A 21,230-nucleotide genomic window follows, 5' to 3' on the forward strand; every position below is an offset into this window, starting at 1 on the left:
CCAGGGCACTCTCCCCTCTGGCTGGCAGCCCTAGCCTTCCCTGGGTCTCCCCATTAGAATGGGACTTCCCAGAGAGTTTAACAAATGCTTCTTTCATTCATTTATGCCTGAAAAGGCACGGAAATCAAATTTTGGTTGACTTGACCCTGTTTTGGATGCAGATTTTGTTGGTGTGTGTGTGTGTGTGTGTGTGTGTTACTTAAAGAGACCTATGACTATACCTTCTGTAAACCCAAGACATTGCACAGACTGAATATTTATCTCCTAATTTACCTAATTTTTGCTGGGCTTATGAGAAACCTAGCCACACCTGCTCTAGAAAATGAGCCAATCTAAGGTGGAAATTGTTTGCATGACTTACCAAATATAATGGGTAGCATATTTCAGGTCTTCTCAATGGTGGGGGAGACGGTGGAGGGAAGGAATCGAACTGAACTGAAAATAAAAAACTAAAAGAAAATAGAAAATGAGCTGGTGGCCAGAGTGGCTGCTTGCTCGGTGACAGTACTCCTTCCACTTCTGACTCAGGGATTCTGCATGGGTGTTGGTGGGGAGGTCGCCAGCCAGCCAGCCAAGAACTTCAGCTATTTTGATAGACATCTTGATAACTTAAGCTGACTTTCTTGTTGAACAAACTGATTACCCAAGTGATCACTTGCCTTCTTGTGCAGGTCACTTCTGAACTGCCTTCTCCACTGGGGTTCATTCCAACACCGTGTTTTCTGAAATAGGTCATTCTTCTCCAGCCTGCATCCTGGCCTGGCCCAGCCAGATTCCAAAGGTCTCTTCCCTTCCCCTGGCTTCCAGGGTCTCCACACCTTCTTCACATTTCCAGGGCAATCAGTAATAACAGGTGCACGAGAAGACCTGCTCAAGGCTTTCTGAAAGCTACCAGTTGAGGGTGGTAATTGTAAAGTATCCCAGTCAACACGGCAAACAGAAGAAAAAGCCAGGTGCACCTTTATGGAAATCAGGGTTTGAGCCCAACAGAATGCTTCCATCTGCCCCAACTCATGTGTCTGTGACCAGTGGCTCATCTGGAGGCCAGGGGACTCAGAGCTGTCTCACCAAAGAGGAGGCTGGGCATCCTTCTCTCACAATGCAAGGCCGAGAGATGCCCATGCCGGCCAGGTGCATTAGTGCCTCTCGGACAGCTCTAGGATCATGAAGCCATTTCTTTCCAGCTTCTGTGGACTTGGGTTCAGGCCAAACTGTCACAGCTGGACTTGTCTGTCCAATCCAGGCCTGATGGCACACACGTGTGCGTGTGGGTACAAGCATGAGCGCACCTGTGTGTGTGCTGGTGTGTGAATGAGTCATGTGACACAGAAGTAGATTTTTCAAACGTTCCCATGGTCAGAATTCCTCTATAGAGAAAGCAGCTAATGGAAAGGGAAGAACTTCCCCTCCTCAACACACGCCAGTGGTTATCCTAGATAAGAAATAGCTGTGGCTAAAATGTAGTTTTTGGAGAAAAGAAAAGAGAGTTTTGCTGAAAGAACGGAAACTTCCTCATCCCTTCCGATGTATTTGTTTTCCCTTCCAGGTTCCCTCTTGTCCAAACCGACCACAAGGCCAGTCCAGCATTCCGACAAGTTCACTCAGTCATTCCTGGGCTCTTGCCCTTGGCCTTCCCCTCCTCCACACCCTCCTCCTCTTCTTCCTTCTCTTCCTCCCATTCCCCTCTCCCTCCTGTTCCCCTTTCCCTTCTTCCTCCTCTTCTCTCTCGCTCACCCTGTCTAGCCCCTAGACTGGCACCCAGTGGATATTCAGTGGTTTTTAGTCTATCAAAGGAAGGGTTGATTGTCCCCAGCTTCTGGATCTGACTCATTCCCTGATCCTTAGCATGGGAGGGGGAAGGCTGCTGTTGGCTATCTGAGATTAATGTGCACCATCACCAAAGATAACTAAGGACATTGTCTGACAAAACTGGACTGCTCGGGCCTCAGCTGCCTTTTTCCAGTAGCAGTGGGCCCAAGGAACCTTGACTGGGCTGAGCCTGTGGTCCAGACTTCTCCTTTGCCCTGTTCCTGTGCCCTCTTCCCTTCTCGCCAACTCTCCCCTGCCCCACCCCCACCACAGCTCTTGGGGATCACATTCTGTTTCGTAAGACTTTGTGCCCAGTGCCATCTTGGCTCACATCAGGTGCTCAACGCTTGTGTGTGGAGCTGAATCTTGAAGGCACACAGCCCAGCACACAGCCTGTGACTTTGGGGGAGTCTTCAAAATCAGCTGAGGAGGAAGTAGTGAGGGGGTACATGCCATCACATGCCTCTTCCCTCACCCCCAATAATCTTTCCTCCCACCTCCCCAATCACAGACAGCATCCAGGGCAAGGGGCACTCCTGAATCTCTTGCTCTCTCCTCTTTCTCTGACTCTCCCTGTCTCTGTCTCTCTCCTCTCTCTCTCCCTCTCCCTCTGTCTTTCCTCTCTGTCTGTCTGTCTCTCTGCTCTCCTCCCTCTCTCTCTGTTACTGTCTCTCCCCTCTGTCTCTGTCTCTATTACTGTCTCTCCTGTCTCCTCTCTCTCCCTCTGTCTTTCCTGTCTGTCTCTCTGCTCCCCTCTCTCTGTCTGTCCCTCTCCCTTTCTCTCTCCTTTCTCTGTCTCTGTCTGTCTCCCCCTGCTCATCTGTCTCTGTGTGTCTATTTCTAGCTGTCTTTATCTTTTTTACAAGTCTATTTCCTTCAACTATTTTGACCTATTAAAAGGTCCACATCTCGGTCACTCCTTTAAAAGCTCCTACTCACCTGGATACCCCCTCAAGCTAGTCTCTCTCCACTTCTCTTGGAAAAAGCTGCTTCTATTCGTTGCCGCTCCATGGCCTCACCACCCACTCCCTTCTAACCTTACAAGCTGCTCCCCGCCGCCCCCCACCCCCCTCTCTCGGAGGTTATCGGCGATCTCTGGATTGCTTCATCCAGCCAGCTTGTTCTCATTCCTCATCCTGACCTCACCACAACCTATGATTCTGGTGATTATCCCACCTTTCCCGGGTCCAGTCTCCTCCTCTTTTTGGTTCTCCCCCTTCCTGTTTGACCCCTCCTCAGTCTCCTCCTCACAGTGGGTTCCCGAGGCTCGAGCCCGAGCCCTCAGCTCCCCGAGTGAGCCATGCATTCATTCATTCGTTCACCGGCTCTGGCCTCAGGACTCTGGAGCTGGTAGTAGCTGCCCCCATCCTGTGGGTGTTTGGTTGTGTAGCCCCCGTGCCGGGTGGATCTAAGTTTTCTGTTTAGACCTGTGTTTTCCCTGGTTTGGGGTACTCCCGGCGAGGAAACTGCCTCCCCCAGTGTGGATGAGCCCGTGGTGCAGCTGGAGGTGCCCGGGGCGCCCCGAGATGTCCCCGGAAGGCTCTGAGGGGAGGGATGAACACGAGGAGGGATCACACCAGCTGTCTCCAGCTCCAGCTCGCTCTTCCCCCCTCCCCGTTCCCGTTTGGTGCTCCCTTGCTCAGGCTGCTTCTTTCCGTGGACACAAGGACCAGCTCTGGAGCCGGATTCAGAGGCAGCATCTGAACCCAGGTCCTCAGACTGCGGAGCGCCGGGCAACCCACGAGGCGCCTGGGTCCAGACCAAGTCAGTTTCTCTTCTTTAGCTCCCTCCCTCCCTCCTTCCTTCGGTAGGCGGGGCTCGAGCCTGGATGGTCCAATGACTTCGCGTCACCCCTCTAAAGCCCCGCCCTTCGCGTTAGTCAGGTCAGGGCCGTACCATGGAAGGCGCGATAATGGGGGAGGCGGGCTCCCGTTGGGCGAGCGGAGGGGCCGCTTCCTAGCGGGGATCGGGGCGGGGCACCCCCGCGAGGTTCTCGGGTGGCGCGTCCTGGGGCGGGGCCTTGAGGCGGGCGGGGCGGTCGTAAATTGCAGACCGCAGGGCTGGTGATGCTGTCCAGGAGGCCCGGCAGTGACTGGCGGAAGGACGAAGGGCGAAGGGCGAAGGGCCGGCGGCTGTGGCGAAGGCACCAGCATGCGGTTCCCCGAGCGCTTCTCCTGCGCCCTGCTGGCGGCGGCGGCCATGGCCACGGCCTGCGTGCTGGCCCAGCGAGCGCCCCCGGTGAGGCCCGCGCCGCGGGGGGCGGTGGCCCCAGGGGCTGTGGAGGCTCGGTAGCTGGTCCGGCCTCGCGCGTGGGGCCCTCGCGGCAGGGCGCTGCCACTTTGGGGGGGAGGGGCTTAGGCCGCGGGCAGGGGTAGTCAGGTGGTCATCCGCGGGGGCTGCCCCCCTGCCACAGCACGAGGTCGCTCTCTCCGTGGTGATTGTGGCCCAAGGTCTACCCGGTTCGGGACCCGGACGGGCGCCTCATTCGGGGGTCTCCCCCTCCCCTCTCGGCTGCTGTGTTGGGTCGGGGGAGGTGAGTGGAGGTGGGCAGTGACCAGTAGGGGCAGGTGGCAGGAATCCTTTTTTAATTTTCCGGCGTTTGGGTCTCCCTCCCTAGCTTGCCCAGGCTGCAGACCACTGGCACGCCCGACCCCTGCTGCTCGGCAGGACAGCTCTCCGGGGGCCCCCCTCTTCCCGCCCCCCCCCCCCCGCCAGTCCTCGCCCTCATTGAGCCGGGCCATGCCCCACCACACCCATCCGGGTGAGGATTCTTCTTCGAGGATGGGTCCTAGCACCCTGCACCCTGACCCCATTGGCTGCTGGGGCAACGACCCGACTGGTCCATCAGGGCAGTGCAGGAGACCCGACCCAGAACTGGCCTTTGGGGGAAGATGGGGAACTGGCCAGAATGCTAGACCTCCGTGGGGCTCCAGGATTTGGGATGGGGGAGTGAGGCAGGGTCCCCAGTACTGTCCATGGTCCTGCAGGGACTGGGGCTGATGTGTGCATTGAACAAATTGGGGTCCAAAGAGAGGGTCCTCCCGGGGCCAGCCCCAAGTTCTTCCCCGGGGCAGACTTGTTTTTAGCAATAAGTCTACCCCAGGCCAGTCCTTTGTACTCCTGCGTGTTTTACCATGTGCATTCTGAGCAGGGTAGACCCCACGCAGAGGTCAGGGAAAGGCTAAGCCCCTGCAAGGAGAGCGCTCCGGTGCCCTCCCCAATGCCAAGGCAGAAGGGCCCCGGGGTTGAAGTGCACTTTTAAAAACCGAGGGGAGATTGCAGGCTCACCCTGTGTGGCAGAAAGAACACTGAACTGATCGTTGAAAGGCCTCAGCTGCTTCACATCCAGTTGGCCTTGGGCAGGTCATAGCTCCGGGCCTCAGTTTCCTCCTCTGTAGAAGATGGGGTTTGGCCAGATGCCTCCTCATTCTCTGGGGCTCTTGTCCTACGAATCATGGAGTGGGGCTCATCCTTTAAGTGTCCCTACCATTCCAGGGACACTCACCTTGCTTGTGGGCATGCTTCCATCTTCCTGCTGCCCAACACCAGTGACCCACGGGACATTTCCACCCAGAATCCTGAGAGGATCTCAAACTCATCATGTACAAACATGATCAGCTCTCCCCCCTGCACCTACCCCTCTGGCTAACCTCCCTGCCTCTGTGGGGGGCACTCCCATTCCTCCAGTCAACCTCACCCCACCAGGAACCAATCAGCAGGCTTTTATGACATGCCCACCATATGCTGGATACAAAAGTGAGACGGGGACCTTGTATGCTAATGGGGGAGGACCTTTGTGCATATATGAATATTCAATATGGGTGTATGGACACACATGCGTGCAGGTGGGTGGCATGGGTAGAGAGATATATGATAGCCAGCTCGATGGCAGAGGGGGCACACAGGGCACAGGAAAGCCATGCCCGGGCATTCTGTCCTGTTGTCTCCTTGGCCTCGGGGTTCCATAAGGCACTCAGAAGCAGGGCCACCTTCTCTGACTGCTCTCACAGGGAGGATGGCAGCTTCCTGGTTACACCACAGACATTTTGAGAGCCTCTTGATGACCCTTCTTTTAAACAAGGCAGAGAGGTGGGGAGAGCTGCAGAGGAAACACCAGGTCATTTTTTAATTTAATTTAATTTTTTTTGGTGAGGCAATTGGGGTTAAGTGACTTGCCCAGGGTCACACAGCTAGTAAGTGTTAAGTATCTGAGGCTGGATTTGAACTCAGGTCCTCCTGACTCCAGGGCCGGTGCTCTATCCACTGCGCCATCTAGCTGCCCCATCACCAGGTTATTTTAGGGGGGTTCCACGGGCGAATGCTGAAATAGATCATTGATTCATTGATGGATGGACAAGGCTTTGATGAGATCTCTGGAATAGCCCATCTGAGGGTCTCTTTCTCTCAATCCCACAGCCCCCAGGTCCTCACCAACCTTGTGTCCAGCTCTGTGCTGGGCACTAAAGACACAAAGACAGCACGAATAGCCCTTGTCCTCAAAGGGCTTACTTTTCTCTTTTTAAACTGGAAACATGTTCACATATAAGCAAATACAAGGTAATTGGGTGGGGTGTGAGAGGGGGTGCATCTAGGGGGTGTCTCCTGCAGGAGCTGGTGCTGGAGCTGGGCTCTGAGCGAGGCTCGATCTCCATAAGTGCCCTCATCCTTTGGTCTTGGGGGCCTGCTGCCTCTGGGGAAGGACACTTCAAGGCTGCAGCCTGTGCCGAGGATGGTAGCGAAGCGGCTCAGATCCTTAGCAAAGGGCAGAGGATTTGCAGGCAGGGAGGGCGGTTTGGACTAGGGCAGAGAAAACGGGGCCCTTCTCAGGTACCTGCTGCCCGGGGTCACTGAGAGGACCGCCCTGGGAATGTTGCTTCTTACGGGACCCATAAAGCCCAGGTGTGTGCGCCCCACCTCGGGCCCTGCCTGCATTTGGTAAAGGCAACTTTCCTCTTTTCTTAGGTCTCTGGCCTTCCAAGGTGTGTTTGGAGGGTGCTCTCTCTTGTCAGTTCTTGGTCCTTAACCTAGGTTCCTCAGTAGGACTAGATTTCTGGAAGACACCTTCAGCTGGCTGTGAGGGTCCTGGATACAAAATACATTTGCAGCCCAGGGAAGCCTTCCGCAGCTTGCCCTCTGCCAGGGTCATCTCTGTAGCACGTCGAGGCATCAGAGGGGGCCTTGGTGGGGAACCAGGACCCCCTGACCAGTCTGCCCCTGAAGAGTCCAGGGGGCGGCTCACTACTTCCTCTCATCCACACCCAAGCCATCACCTCTTCCCCGCTGCTCCTTGCTCCCCCCTTCGGGGCCAAGCTGACCAGTCTGTTCTCTCTTCCCTATGATGGCCTTGTAGACTCTTGTCTGTTCCTTCCAGGTGTTCTCTGTTCTAAACATCCCTAGCTCTTGGATGGCGTGTTCCCTCTTCTGACCTGCCATCTTGTCTGGAGTGCCTATGTGGCAGCTGGAGAGGCCACTCCTCTTCAGTGTGACCTTTTCTGGCCATCTAGTGGACACTTCTAAACCCCCTGCCCTGGTGTTTTATGGGAACTGATGTCTCACTGTGGCTCCGCCATCTTGCATTTGTAAAGTAGATTCTTGGGATCCAAGGGTAACATGGTCCCTGTACCCCTCTTAAATTGCGGGGTCTTGAGTCTGAGATCCGGCATCCTTGCTTTCCCACCGAGTTTTATGTCATCTACAAATTTGATAAGTATGTCATTCATGGAGAAAAATGTTGGCTCTTCTCAGTCTTCCCCCATCGACTGGTCCCTATAAAAGCAGGACCGTCCGGTCTGCAGCCACGCTGGCTGTCGCTGATGACTGCTCCCCTTGCTCCCAGCCTCTTTTCTCTTTGTTGAACATGAAGCATCAACTCTTCAGCACTTGGGGCCCCCGACCGTGGCTCAAGAATGCCAACTGCCTCTTCTTTCCACTTGAGGGTGCATTTTGTCCGGTTCCAGTGACTTGAACCCATGGCAGACTGCTTGCTGGTTTCCCAAGTTATTTTGGGGGTCCCTGTCCTGTTAGCTTGGGCAGCTGGGTGGCGCCACAGTGGGTAGAGCATCAGACTTGGAATCAAGAAGACCCTTTTCAAATCCAGCCTCAGATATTTACTAGTTGTATGACCCTGGGCAAGTCACTTCACCCTGCTTACCTCAGTTTCCTCATCTGTAAAGTGAGCTGGAGAAGGAAATGGCTGACCCCTCCGGGACCTCTGCCAAGAAAACCCCAAATGGGGTCACCGTGAGTCAGACAGGAATGAAAAAGGACTGAACGACAGTCCTGTTAGCCAGATCATGAGCTCATTGTCCTCGGAAGGGAAGACACAGAGAGGCCCTCAGGGTTGTTCCTTCATCACAGCCCCATCCACCCTGTCCCTGTCCCGGGCCACATCCTGACAAAGCACTCTTGTCCAAGGCGCCAGGACCCCCACCGGGCTTTATCCCTGAGGGTGCCCCATCCCCCTTGGGAGCTGGGGGCTTCCTTCTCTTTGTCTTCTGAACTCTAACGCGCGGCCTCCACACGAGAGTCCTGGTCAGTTTGTTCCCGGCTCCCCTCTCCTTTCCTATTTGAATCCTATGATGGACCGGTCACTTGCCCTTTCCCTCGCTGCCCTCACTTCTCTTTGGCCGTTTCTTTGGCTGTTCGGTCCTGTGTCGGACTCTCTGTGACCCCATTGGGGCTTTCCTTGGCAGAGACTCTGCAGTGGTTGCCACTTCCTTCTCCAGCTCATCGGACGGATGAGGAGCTGAGCCAAACAGGGTGAAGGGACTTGCCCAGGGTCATCCAGCCAGGAAGGATCTGAGGCCAGATTTGAACTCGAGAAGAGGAGGCTCCCTGACTCCAGGCCCAGCCCTTTATGCACTGGGCTACCTCACTGCCCCTAAGGAATGGATAACTGCCCTTATTTTACAAGATGAAGAAACTGAGGCTGAGAGAAGTGAAAGTCCTTCCTGAGGAGGCTGCTGTGGCAGAGCTGACTCATTCAGGGCTTGGCTGGGGTCACAGGTCCTCAGCCCAGGGCCCAGCACACAAAGCTCTTTTTTTATTGCTTCCGTTTGCTTCTCTGCGTGAGCCCTCCCTTAGCTGGGGCTCTGCCCAGCTCTCTTCCTCTGCCTTTCCCGGGCAACAGTGCACCCCTCCTGACAGGCTGGATCTCTGGGGGGCCTGGCCTGCCTGGCTGGCTGCAGCTTCAGTGAGCAGTCTGGAGACCACACCCACCCCGGGGAAAGAGCTTGGCCCAGGACGGAAATCATTCTGAGCGCACTGCTCTGATAATGGGCTGCCCTAGTGCCTCCCCTTATATAGTAGGCATTGGGAATTTCATCTGAAGCAGCAGCCCCTCAGCCCAAGGCCTTAGGGGAGTACTTTGGGGTGTTGTTGGGTCCCAGGGAGAAGTGACTGACCCTGGAATTGAGGAACTGAGAGATAATAGTTTAGAAGGGTGGAAATCACCAGACTTCCAACCGGGAAAGGGTTGGGTTTAGGGGGACAGAGCAAAGGGAGCAGGGGGTCAGCCGGAACAGGAGCAGCCCTCCTGCAGTGGCTGGTGAAGGAAGGGGTGTCAGCAGGGGGAGGAGAAGTAGGCCTAGGATTCCTCAGTGAAGAGGGAGGATGTGGCGGAGGTCCCGAACTGGCCCCAGTCCGGCTCCCCTAGGATGGTCAGGCTGAGGAGAAATGGGCTGGGGAGGGCCTTGTCCACTGTACCCAAGGGAGGGTGCTTAGAAGCCCGGCCACATTGTAGGCCGAATACGGTGCTTCTGGAGTATTGGTGGGGGGTGTAGGCAGGACTCCTGGCCAATTGTAGCCTGCTCTGGGGCCTCCCAACAGAACATGGCCCTCGGACCTCACTTGCAAGTGCTCATAAATCATACACTATCAGCTCCTTTGTAGGTGACCTCATCCACACTCTCAGGAAAAAACCCCAAACCTTCTCAGATGGAATTGATCCAGGGACTTGTTTTTTGTTCAGTTTTGGGGCGGTCAGCCACTTCCTTCTCCAGCTCATTGGACAGATAAGGAAACTGAGGCAAGCAGGGTGAGTGACTTTCCCAAGGTCACCCAGCCAGAAAGTTTCTGAGGCAGGGTCTGAACTCAGTGTGGTGGAGGGATAAAGACTTGCTGCTTGCTCCTGTGCTGATGGCTGTGCCTTCTTGTTCCACCTCAGCCAAGCTGTTTGTCTAGAGGAAAGAACCTGAGTGTGCGCGCACACACACACACACACACACACACACACACACACACACACACACACGCCTGCCTGTCTGTATACACGTGTGCATGTCTGCGTCTACCTGTGCTCTACGGCCTGGTTGTTACTCTGGAGTGTGTAAATATCTGGCACCTCCCCCGGGGTCTCTGGCTTATTTGGGGCAGCTGGGTGGCTCCATGGATGGAGTGCTGGCCCTGGAGTCAGGAGGACCTGAGTTCAAATGCAGCCTTAGGCACTTCCTAGCTGTGTGACCCTGGGCAAGTCCTTTCACTCTGTTTGCCTCAGTTTCCCCATCTGTCAAATGAGCTGGAGGAGGAAATGGCAAACTGCTCCAGTGTCTCTGCCAAGAAAACCCCCAAAGGTGTCACAAAGAGTCAGACACAACTGAAAAACTGAACACCAACAAAGTAAGGACCCTGAAACTTTGCCCCCGGCCCCAAACATATTTATGGAGCATACGTGTGATGACTTTGGGTAAATCACCTCTCTGGAGTAATAGAATTAGAGCTGAAAGAGACCCTCATCTAGTGTATTCCCTGCTGCCCCCCTCTTCCCTCTCCCCGCCCATTTTACAGGTGAGGAAACAGGCCGATTGTTGCGGGTCACATAAGCGGTCAGGAGCAGAGCCAGGATTCAGGGCCGGGCCTCTGACTCCAAGCCGACTGTTTTTTGGGCTGTAGTGTGCTAGGGCTTTAAAGTTTAAGAAGCACTCGTCATATGTGCTTTCATGCGCTCCTCACAACAGCCAGAGGAATGGTTACAGTCAGGCTTTCCTTGTCCCCATTTCACAGTTGAGTAAAGGCCATGCCAGTGTCACTAAGTGTGAGCTAGAACACAGACCGAGACCTTCTCCAAACCCAGGGCTCTGACCACTGGAATGTATGTGGTAGCATGTGGGCCAGTCTGTTATTCACTAATGCTCAAGACTTCTCAAGTGTCCTCTGAGATTCCCTTTATGGGTCTCGTTCTGAGTTAGAAAGAACCTGGCTGGGTTCGAATCCCACCAGAAGAGAAAAGCACTAGACTTGAGACCCTGCCTGTTTCCTCATCTGCAAAATGGGGCTAATGCCGCCGCTTGGAGGCCTTGGCAGCTCACGGGGCGTGTAAATCACCTTGCCTAAGGCAGACGTCTGCTGTAGGGATTGGGGGGCTCTGGCAGAGCAGAAAGGAGCTTCCTCTCGCAGCTAATAGAATCTGAGGATTCTCAGCCAGAAGGGTCGAAGAGGGAATCGAGGGATCCAGATCTGAACTCAATTCCTGGTCCTCAGGCCACCACAACCGGCCAGAACAGGGACTGGGCTCCCTAACCAGTCCAGTCGGAGAGACCGAAAGCACTTTGTCCTTTTGCACGGCCATATAAAGGAAGGCCAGGGGGGGGGGGGGGCCGGGGGCCCAGCAGGCTTCTGTTGTCATGGGAAGGAGCTGTCTCCTGGACCAAGCCCAGGGAGAGCCGGCTTCCACTCCAGGCTGCCTTCAGAGCCCACCTCTGAGCCCCCTGCCTCTGTGGCTGGCCTCCAGAGAGGAGGGGGCATTTCCTTCTAAGAAGTGAGATAATGGCGAGCGTTGTTAGCAAAGGTGTCGTTGTTGTATCTGTTTCCTGGTTGGCCCAGCCGGGGAAGGTGGGGAGGGGATGTTCTGATACCTTGTTAGAGTCACTTAAGGATCCTTGAAAGAACGTTGATTTTCAGTCGTGTCTGACTCTCTGTGACCCCATTGGCAGACACCGCAGTGGTCTAGCCATTTCCTTCTGCAGCTCATTGACCCGCAAGCACACTGGGGCAGACAGGGTTGGGTCACTTGTCCAGGAGCACATAGCCAATAAGAGTCTGAAGCCAAATTTGAACTCAGGAAAATGGGTCTTCCTGACTCCAGGCCTGGGGCTCCATCCACTGTGGCACCACCAGCCAAAATAAAAAATAACAGTAATAGCAAAGACCGGGTGTTACAAATGCTGTCTCACTTGATCCTCTCAACAACGCTAGGAAATAGGTGCTATTATTGTCCCCATTTTGCAGATAAGTAAACTGAGGCACGCCTGCCTCACAGTTCAGTGACTTGCCCAGGGTCAGCAAGCTAGTAAGTGAGGTGAGATTGGAACTCAGGTCTTCCTGACTCCTATACCGCCCCTCTGTACTTGTTCAGGCGGATCTTGGTAGGAGAAGGGAAGGGCTTCCATTCTGATTAGTGTAGTCTTGGCATCTGTTCGGGAGCCAGTGAGAACTCTGTTCTGAAACAATGTTTTCTTTTGTTTTTAACAGTGGACAGAAGACTGCAGAAAATCAACCTACCCTCCCTCGGGGCCCACGTGAGTAAAGCAATGCTCTTCTGGGTCTGGGCGTGGCCTGCTGTCCTGTGGGCCGTGGTGTCAGGAGGACTGGGGTTCCCAGCCTGTCCCGGACACTTTCTGACCTGTGAAATGAAGGGGTTGGACTCCGGGGTCTCCGAGGTCCATTCCCCCTCACAATCTCTGTTGCTGTGAATTTTAGGATCCTGTCAAGCATCTGTGCCCCCAAGATCTTAGGGAAAGGACAAGATGTTAGCAAGGAACTGCCCATACTTAGGAGTCAGGACCCTTGCGCACGAGTGGGACACCCGAAGGTGCCAAGAATTAGACAAACCCCACGTGATTCTTATTTCCAGGCCTCTCCAGGGCATGGGCAGGCGGAACCCCAGCCAGAGAACCTTGCAGGGCAGGGCAGAAGAGGGCCGTTGGTGGTCAGTAGGTTCAGCAGTGGGGTGGCGGGGGTGGCGGGGTCCAGGCCTCCCTCCCTGGCTGCCCACACAGGTCCGGGAGCCTCCTTCCTTGCCCGTTCCCAGGCTGGTGGATTGCGAGCAATAGGGTGTCATCGTTTCCTTCATCTCTTTCTCTTTTTTTTTCTTTTTTTTTTTTTAATGTATGAGGTATTTTATTTTTTCCGTTACATGTAAAGATAGTTCTCAACTTTTGTTTATACAAGCTTTACAATTTCAGATTTTTCTCCCTCCCTCCCCTCCCTCCCCCCCTCCCCTAGACAGCAGGTAATCTGATATAGGTTATATCTATATATCTCTATACATATACATATAGATATATATACACACACATATATATACACATAATAACATTAATCCTATTTCTGCATTAATCCTGTTACAAGAGAAAGAATCAGAGCAGTGATGCGAAACCTCAAAATAGAAAAAAAAAACAACAGCAGCCAAAACAAAAGAAATAATATGGTTCAATCAGCATCTATACTCCACAGTTCTTTCTTTCTTTTTTTTTCTTGGATTTGGAGATCCTCTTCTATCATGAGTTCCCTGGAACTCTTCTGTACCATTGCATTGGTGAGAAGAATATAGTCCATCACAGTAGGTCAACACTCAATGTTGATGATACTGTGTACAATGTTCTTCTGGTTCTGCTCATCTCACTCATCATCAGGTCACGCAAGACCCTCCAGGTTTCTCTGAACTCCTCCTGCTCATCATTTCTTACAGCACAATAGTATTCCATTGTATTCATATACCACAACTTGTCCAGCCATTCCCCAATGGATGGGCATCCCCTCAACTTCCAATTCCTTGCTACCACGTAAAGAGCAGCTATAAATATTTTTGTACATGTGGGTCCCTTTCCCCCTTCCATGATTTCTTTGGGCAAAAGACCTAAAAGTGGGATTGCTGGGTCAAAGGGTATGCACAGCTTTATCGCCCTTTGGGCATAATTCCAAATTGCTCTCCAGAATGATTGGATCAGCTCACAGCTCCAACAATGCATTAGTGTTCCAATTTTCCCACAGCCTCTCCAACATTTATTATCTTCCTTTTTTGTCATTTTAGCCAATCTGATAGGTGTCAGGTGGTACCTCAGAGTTGTTTTAATTTGCATCTCTCTAATCATTAGAGATTTAGAGCATTTTTTCATATGGGAATAGATAGCTTTGGTTTCTTCATCAGAAAACTGCCTGTTCATATCCTTTGACCATTTCTCAATTGGGGAATGACTTGGATTCTTATAAATTTGATTTAATTCCCCATATATTTTAGAGATGAGGCCTTTATCAGAAGCACTGGCCTCAAAAATTGTTTCCCAGCTTTCTGCCTCCCTTCCAATTTTGGATGCATTGCTTCTGTTTGTGCAAAAATTTTTTAATTTAATATAATCAAAATCATCCATTTTGTATTTTATAATATAATCTATCTCTTGTTTGGTCAAAAACTGTTTTCCTTTCCAAAGATCTGATAGGTAGACTATTCCTTTCTCTCCTAATTTACCTATGGTATCACCTCTTATGTCTAAATCGTGTATCCATTTTGACCTTATTTTAGTATAAGGTGTAAGATGTTGGTCTATGCCTAATTTCTGCCATACTATCTTCCAGTTTTCCCAGCAGTTTTTGTCAAATACTGAGTTCCTATCCCAGAAGCTGGAGTCTTTGGGTTTATCAAACACTACATTACTAGTGTCATTTACTACTGCATTTCCTGAGCCTAGCCTATTCCATTGATCTACCACTCTATTTTTTAGCCAGTACCAAATAGTTTTGATGACTGCCGCTTTATAGTAAAGCTCCAGGTTTGGTACCGCTAACCCACCTTCCTGTGAATTTTTTTTCATTATTTCCCTGGATATTCTTGATTTTTTGTTTTTCCAGATGAATTTTGTTATTATTTTTTCTAGCTGTATAAAATAATTTTTAGGTAGCCTGATTGGTATGGCACTGAATAAGTAAATTAATTTAGGCAGTATTGTCATTTTTATTATATTAGCTCTGCCTATCCATGAGCAATTGATATCTTTCCAATTATTTAGATCTGATTTGATTTGTGTGAAGAGTGTTTGGTAGTTGTGTTCATAGAGTTCCTGGGTTTGTCTTGGCAAGTAGACTCCCAAGTATTTTATATTATCTACCGTTACTTTAAATGGAATTTCTCTTTCTATCTCTTGCTGCTGGACTTTGTTGGTCACGTATAGAAATGCTGATGATTTCTGTGGATTTATTTTATATCCTGCTACTTTGCTAAAGTTGTTAATTGTTTCAAGTAATTTTTGAGTTGATTCTCTAGGATTCTTTAAGTATACCATCATATCATCTGCAAAGAGTGATAGTTTTGTTTCCTCCTTGCCTATTCTAATTCCTTTAATTCCTTTCTCTTCTCTGATTGCTAAAGCTAACATTTCTAGAACAATATTAAATAATAGGGGTGATAATGGACATCCCTGTTTCACCCCTGATCTTATTGGGAAGGCCCCTAATTTATCTCCATTGCATATAATGCTTGCTGATGGCTTTAGGTAGATACTGTTTATTATTCTAAGGAAAGCTCCCCCTATTCCTAAACTCTCTAGTGTTTCTATTAGGAATGGGTGCTGTACTTTGTCAAAAGCTTTCTCTGCATCTATTGAGATAATCATATGATTTTGGTTGGTTTTCTTATTGATGTGGTTGATTATGTTAATAGTTTTTCTAATGTTGAACCAGCCCTGCATTCCTGGTAAAAATCCCACCTGGTCATAGTGTATTATCCTGGTGATCACTTGCTGTAATCTCCTTGCTAATATCTTATTTAAGATTTTAGCATCAATATTCATTAGGGAAATTGGTCTATAATTTTCTTTCTCTGTTTTTGTTTTGCCTGGTTTTGGTATCACCAGCATAGTTGTGTCATAAAACGAATTTGGTAGAACTCCTTCTTCACCTATTTTTTCAAATAATTTGTATAATATTGGAATTAATTGTTCTTTAAATGTTTGGTAAAATTCACCCGTAAACCCATCTGGCCCTGGGGATTTTTTCTTAGGGAGTTCATTAATAGCGTTTCCTTCATCTCTGTAGCCCACTTGGCATACCCTTTGCTAGCAGGGAGGCCTGGTGTGGCCACTGGCAGGCCCTGCTCCGGTAGGAGTGGGAGTGGGTCCGGATCAGCCTTCGTGCACTACAGAGAAATTAAGCACCTCCTGGGCTGCCCACCGTGCAGAAGGAGTCAGTCACCTGTGTGTGCCAGGCCCTGGGGGAGGTTACCTAAGAGAGCCCAACCCCCCAGAACTGTAGCCGCTGATAAGAGCTGGGGAGGCTTGGAAGAGGGTGGCGTGAGGGCTGGGGGGGAGGGGAGTCAGGGGAGCTTCCTGGAGGAGAAGGAGGGGGAAGAGGCCTGGGGACCCCCAGGCAGCTTGTGGTCACCTTATTCTCCCTTCCCTTCGTGTGTCTGGGCTTCCTTGGGCCTCGACATTCCCTGAGTGGCCCCCAAACTGAACAGTTTGTTCATTTGTTTGCTTTTTAATCAGGGGATGGTCACAACCAGGCGGGTATGTGGGGAGAAGTTTTCTATTAACGATATGAAGGATGGGACGAAGGCATTTAGCCCAGTGCCTGGCACCTAGTAGACACAATAAATGTTTATCACCTGAGTGGAGCGGGGAGAGCAGAGGAGAAAAGGCCTCTCCCAGGATGCCGGCTTAGGAAGCCGAGAGGAGGGGATGGACGTGGGAGAGCCAAGGCCGAGGCGGTGGCCCTTGGTAAAACCAGATTCGGTCTGAGAGGGGAGGGGAGCAGAGGAAGAGAGCTCACGCGGGCTCACAGACCCAGAAGGGCCACAGGCAGGAATGGTGACATCAGGAAGGAGGAGCAGGGCTTGGGGGACAGCTTGGTTTGGGTCAGAAAGTGCCTGAGAAACCAACTTTGGTGTTGGCTGAACTGGAGATGGGGGCGCAGTGTGCAGGAGCTGAGGTGCTGAAGGAGAGGCCAGGACAGGCTGGAGAAGCAGCTGGTGGTCCACCATTTTCTCCTCCTCTTCCTCTCCAGTTAGGTGAAGCTCTGGGATTGAATGAGATTGCTGAGGGAGAGTGTAGAAAACCAAGAAGAGCCAGTCTCTTGGGAACCAGCCCTATCTGATAGGGTTTTAAGAACAATACCCACGGGTAACAAAGTGACATGGGTCACTGGCCTCCCTTGGAGGGCGAGCCTGCTTCTTGAGCATTCATTCTCATTAACCTGAGTTTAAGGGTTAGCCAAGGAGTACGTTTAGATATTTTCTCATCAATTGATAAAATTGCAGCCTCTTATTAATCAGTTATTCAGAGCTCTCACTCAGTTTCATCAAATTATTATTATTCATATGACCAAATATTAATATCACCAAATATTAAAGAGAAATCTCTTTCCAATAGTAGTTTCTTATATCTCTCTACACTAAAACCCTTAATTTCCTAGGATTAAATAAATCTTAAAAATTACTGAATATAACTTGTTAACAATGAAATCAATGATAAAACAGACACATTTAATTAATTTTATATTAATTTTGTGTGTGCTTTCTGTGTACTTGCTAATTCCCCTATTTGCATGTAAACTCCTTTGAAATAGAGGCTGATCCACTCTTTCTATTTCTCTCTTCAGTGCCAACACATAATACATACTTAATAAACACACTGATTGAATAAATGATTGATTTCTGAAAAAAAATGATAAAACAGACACAACCGTTGACAATATTTTGACTGTGAGATGAACACAACCAGAGTTACCCCAACCCTCACTGTCAGGGCTTCTTCACTCTTTTTTTTTTTTTTTTAATCATAGCTTTCAGGTAGTCCAATAATTTTCAAATGATCTCTCCTGGATCTCTTTTCCAAGTCAGTTGTTTTTCCAGTGATATATTTCACATTGCCTTCTATTTTTTCATTCTTTTGGGTTTTTTAAATCATAAAAGTATTTTATTATTCTCCAGCTATATGTAAAGATAGTTTTCAACATTTGTTTTCATCAGATTTTTACTTCCAAATTTTTCTCCCTCGCTCCTTTTCCTCCCCCCCTCCTCAGGACAGCAAGTAATCTGATATAGTGCTGGGCACTGTAGAAAGCACTAGAGATGCCCAGACCCCCCAAACAGTGCCTGCTTTCACGGAGCTTACATGCTGTCGAAGGGAAGGGAAGCACAGTGCAGAGTGATTTCCAGGGCGAGGGTCCTGGCCCCTGGGGATGGGGCTGGGTCTCATGGGGCTAAGTCCTGAAGGGAGGCAGAGCCTCAGAGAGGCAGGGGTGAAGAAGGGCGCATTCCAGGTGTGGGGAGCAGTCTCTAAGTGTGTGCAGACGGTAGATGGAATGCTGTATGTGGAGAAAAGCAAGTCAGCTGGTACGGCTAGAACAGGGTGCGGGACAGAGAGGGAGGAACACGTCAGGATGCTGGATGAGGTTGGCAGCACCCAGCTTGGCGAGGCCCATACATGCCAAGCAGATGGGTCTGTGGTGGATCCTGGAGGCCATGGGGAGCCACAGGAGGTTTACTGTACTGTGAAGAGAGCCGGTCCAACCCAGAGAAACCAGCTCTGGCACTGTCCCGGTGGGCAGTGGCCTCCCTCCCTGGGAGTGGAGAAGGGACAGACTTGAGAGACGGTGGTGCCCCCAACACTTAGTGGCTGATGGAGCTGGAAGGAGGATGGAACCAGGAGGTTCTGGAGCCAAGAGGCGTGTTTTGGGGAAAAGAGGAGGCATTCTGCCCTGACCTCTTGGATGTCCCATGTTCCTCACTGGGGCATGGGAGTCTTTGGACTGTGGAGTAAGGAGGGAATGAGTGTGTTCCATGTGGTCCGCGTGGTGGGACGGTCCTCTTGATGTTTGTCTCAGCTGGCCTGGGCTTGACTGGGCCCCCCCACTCCCTCTTCCCCCAGGCCAGAGAGCGGCAGCCACCCACCGTCCTTTGGCCCTTCCCACATCCTTCTCTGACTCAGAACTCTGCCTGCTCTCTACACGGACAAGTGTCGCAGTTTTGTTTGGGGGTGGGATAGGAAGTGCCTACTGGACTTGGGGCTCGTTTCCATCACAGGGCCATGCAGATTTGAGCCCCTCTCTGATGATTCCCAAGTGATGCTCCCAAGGCCCACGGGCAGTAACCATCCAAAGTGGGTTGCAGAGCTGGGAAGGGGGATTCCTCACCTTGCCCCATGCTCCACTGGGGGAGAAAACACGCCTGTGATCATAAATGGATCCATGGATGGAGAGTGAGACTCAGGGCCAGGGAGACCTGAGTTCAAATGCCGCCACGGAATCTCTCAGGGAGGGTCCCCTAAGAGACGAGTGCTTTGTCATGTGGGTCGAGCCTTCTTCCCGTGGAATTGATCCCAGGTCTAGTCCGAAAGGTTTAAACAAAAGACCAGGGAAGTATTGGGGGCAGGCTTTGTGCAGAAGATGCCGCTGGAGTTGTGTTCTGAAGGACCCCACGGCTCCGTGAGGATGACATGAAGATAGAGACCCCAAGCTGGGCTCAGGAGATAGTGGCTGCTGAAGGCCTTCACTGAGGCCAGACTCACCGTCCCCTGGGGAGCACCCCTTGGGAGGAGCATGAGCCGTCTGTGTCTGCCAGCTGACCCATTTGGTTGACAGGCCACTGGCAGCCCTTAGGTGATAAAACCTTTTTGTGTTTGCCTTTGACCCTAGGTCACAGGTAACAGGCTCAGCCACGCTGGGTGTGCCGCTGCCCCTGACCAAGGCGTAATGTCTCCCTTGACAAGCACCAAGAACTAGTCGTGCCGACAGCCGTGTGCACTGGCTCATCGCCACCCCACACAAATGCTGAATTGATATGTGGCAGCACGGTGAAAACTCGGTGTCTCAGAGCTGGGGGCACGGGGAGGAGGAAGCCTCAGAGATGAGGGCGTGGCTTTGGGCACAACAGAGAAGGGAGACAAAGGAGGGACAAGGTTAGAGGGAGAGACCCTGGTCATCTGTGTGAAATGTGAAAACTCTCAACAGGTGACAAGGAGTGGGGACACACCTTCGCCCGTAAGGCTTGGAGGGTAGTGGTGTGGGCTGGACTTAGGGTCAGACTGATTGGGAGTCGTCCCAAAAGAATTAACACTCAGTGACTCAGTTTCCCAAGTTTTATTGCAGTACTGTGAGTGATGTCAGGGAGGTCACCTTGGAGGTGTCTCTCAAATAGGGAAAGAAAAGAGTTGTGTTTCTAGTGTGGATAAACTGCTTATCAGCCTCATTGTAACACTCTCCACCTAAGGGGGGTACAGGGGAGGGCCTGTCCTCATTTGGAGTTCCTGGGGGCTTGAGCCAACCCCCAAAGTGGGTACCTTTTTCCGTGGAGGTGTGTTTTGGGGGTTTACATGGGGACAGATTTGACCTTTTCTGCGCATGTCACCTTTTCATTCCCATGCCTAGTTTCAAAATATTTTTCATTTATTAGTTAGAATTTCTATGCCCTGTCTGTGTATCATTGTTATAGTTAAGGTCTCTGTGACCTGCCTCTTTATGTTCTTGTTATGAGTGCTGATTAATGTGGGTAACAAGAACCTAGGGCCTGCCTTTGTTTCCCAAGTTTTAAGTTATCCATTAATCCCTTTCTGAGCTGGGGTCTGTAAGTTATAGCTCCTCTTGGAGGTCAGATCTAAATTAGAACTTGGCCCTTAGGTCTTTCTTTCTTTCTTTCTTTCTTTCTTTCTTTCTTTCTTTCTTTCTTTCTTTCTTTCTTTCTTTCTTTCTTTCTTTCTTTCTTTCTCTCTTTCTCTCTTTCTCTCTTTCTTTCTTTCTTTTTTTTTCTCTCTCTCTTTCTTTCTTTCTTTCTTTCTTCCTTTCTTTCTTTCTTTCTTTCTTTCTTTCTTTCTTTCTTTCTTTCTTTCTTTCTTTCTTTCTTTCTTTCTTTCTTTCTTTCTTTCTTTCTTTCTTCCTTCCTTCCTTCCTTCCTTCCTTCCTTCCTTCCTTCCTTCCTTCCTTCCTTCCTTTCTTTCTTTCTTTCTTTCTTTCTTTCTTTCTTTCTTTCTTTCTTTCTTTCTTTCTTTCTTTCTTTCTTTCTTTTTTTGCAGGGCAATGAGGGTTAAGTGACTTGCCCAGGGCCAATGTGTCAAATGTCTGAGGCTGAATTTGAACTCAGGTCCTCCTGAATCCAAGGCCGGTGCTTTATCCACTGCTCCACCAAGCTGCCCCTAGGTTTTTCTGTTAACTCCTTTTTTGCCTCTTACATCAGGTAGGACGGGCTTGCTTTATCAGGGCATGCCATCACCCCGGACCCTGTTCTTTGTCATCACCTCAATTCTAGTCCCTTGGCCTCTCAGTTCTCTCCTAGGCTGTCACCCCTGAACAGGCTGCACTCCCCTCCTTTCCCCATCATGACCCCTTGGTGAGCCAGCTCCCTTCTCTACTGTCCTTTTGAATCTGTTTCCTCCTCATCCTATCACTAGTCTTGCCTGCCAAGCCCGAGCCTTGGATCTCTCCCAGCATCCACCCCTTTG

The 21,230-nt window shown here is 50.8% G+C and overlaps 1 protein-coding gene across 1 annotated transcript in view; it reads left to right on the forward strand.

Annotated features, from left to right (window-relative positions):
- The first annotated feature begins 3,849 nt into the window (after positions 1 to 3,849).
- Positions 3,850 to 21,230, forward strand: part of ASAH1 (N-acylsphingosine amidohydrolase 1) — a 38,516-nt gene continuing 21,135 nt past the window's right edge. The window contains exons 1-2 of the mRNA XM_043972484.1: positions 3,850 to 4,047; positions 12,277 to 12,323. Coding sequence (XP_043828419.1) covers positions 3,961 to 4,047; positions 12,277 to 12,323 — 134 coding nt within the window. The 5' untranslated portion in view covers positions 3,850 to 3,960. The remainder of the gene's footprint in view (positions 4,048 to 12,276; positions 12,324 to 21,230) is intronic.

The sequence above is a fragment of the Dromiciops gliroides genome, chromosome 6 (genome assembly GCF_019393635.1).
Source record: "Dromiciops gliroides isolate mDroGli1 chromosome 6, mDroGli1.pri, whole genome shotgun sequence".
NCBI classification, from domain to species: domain Eukaryota; kingdom Metazoa; phylum Chordata; class Mammalia; order Microbiotheria; family Microbiotheriidae; genus Dromiciops; species Dromiciops gliroides.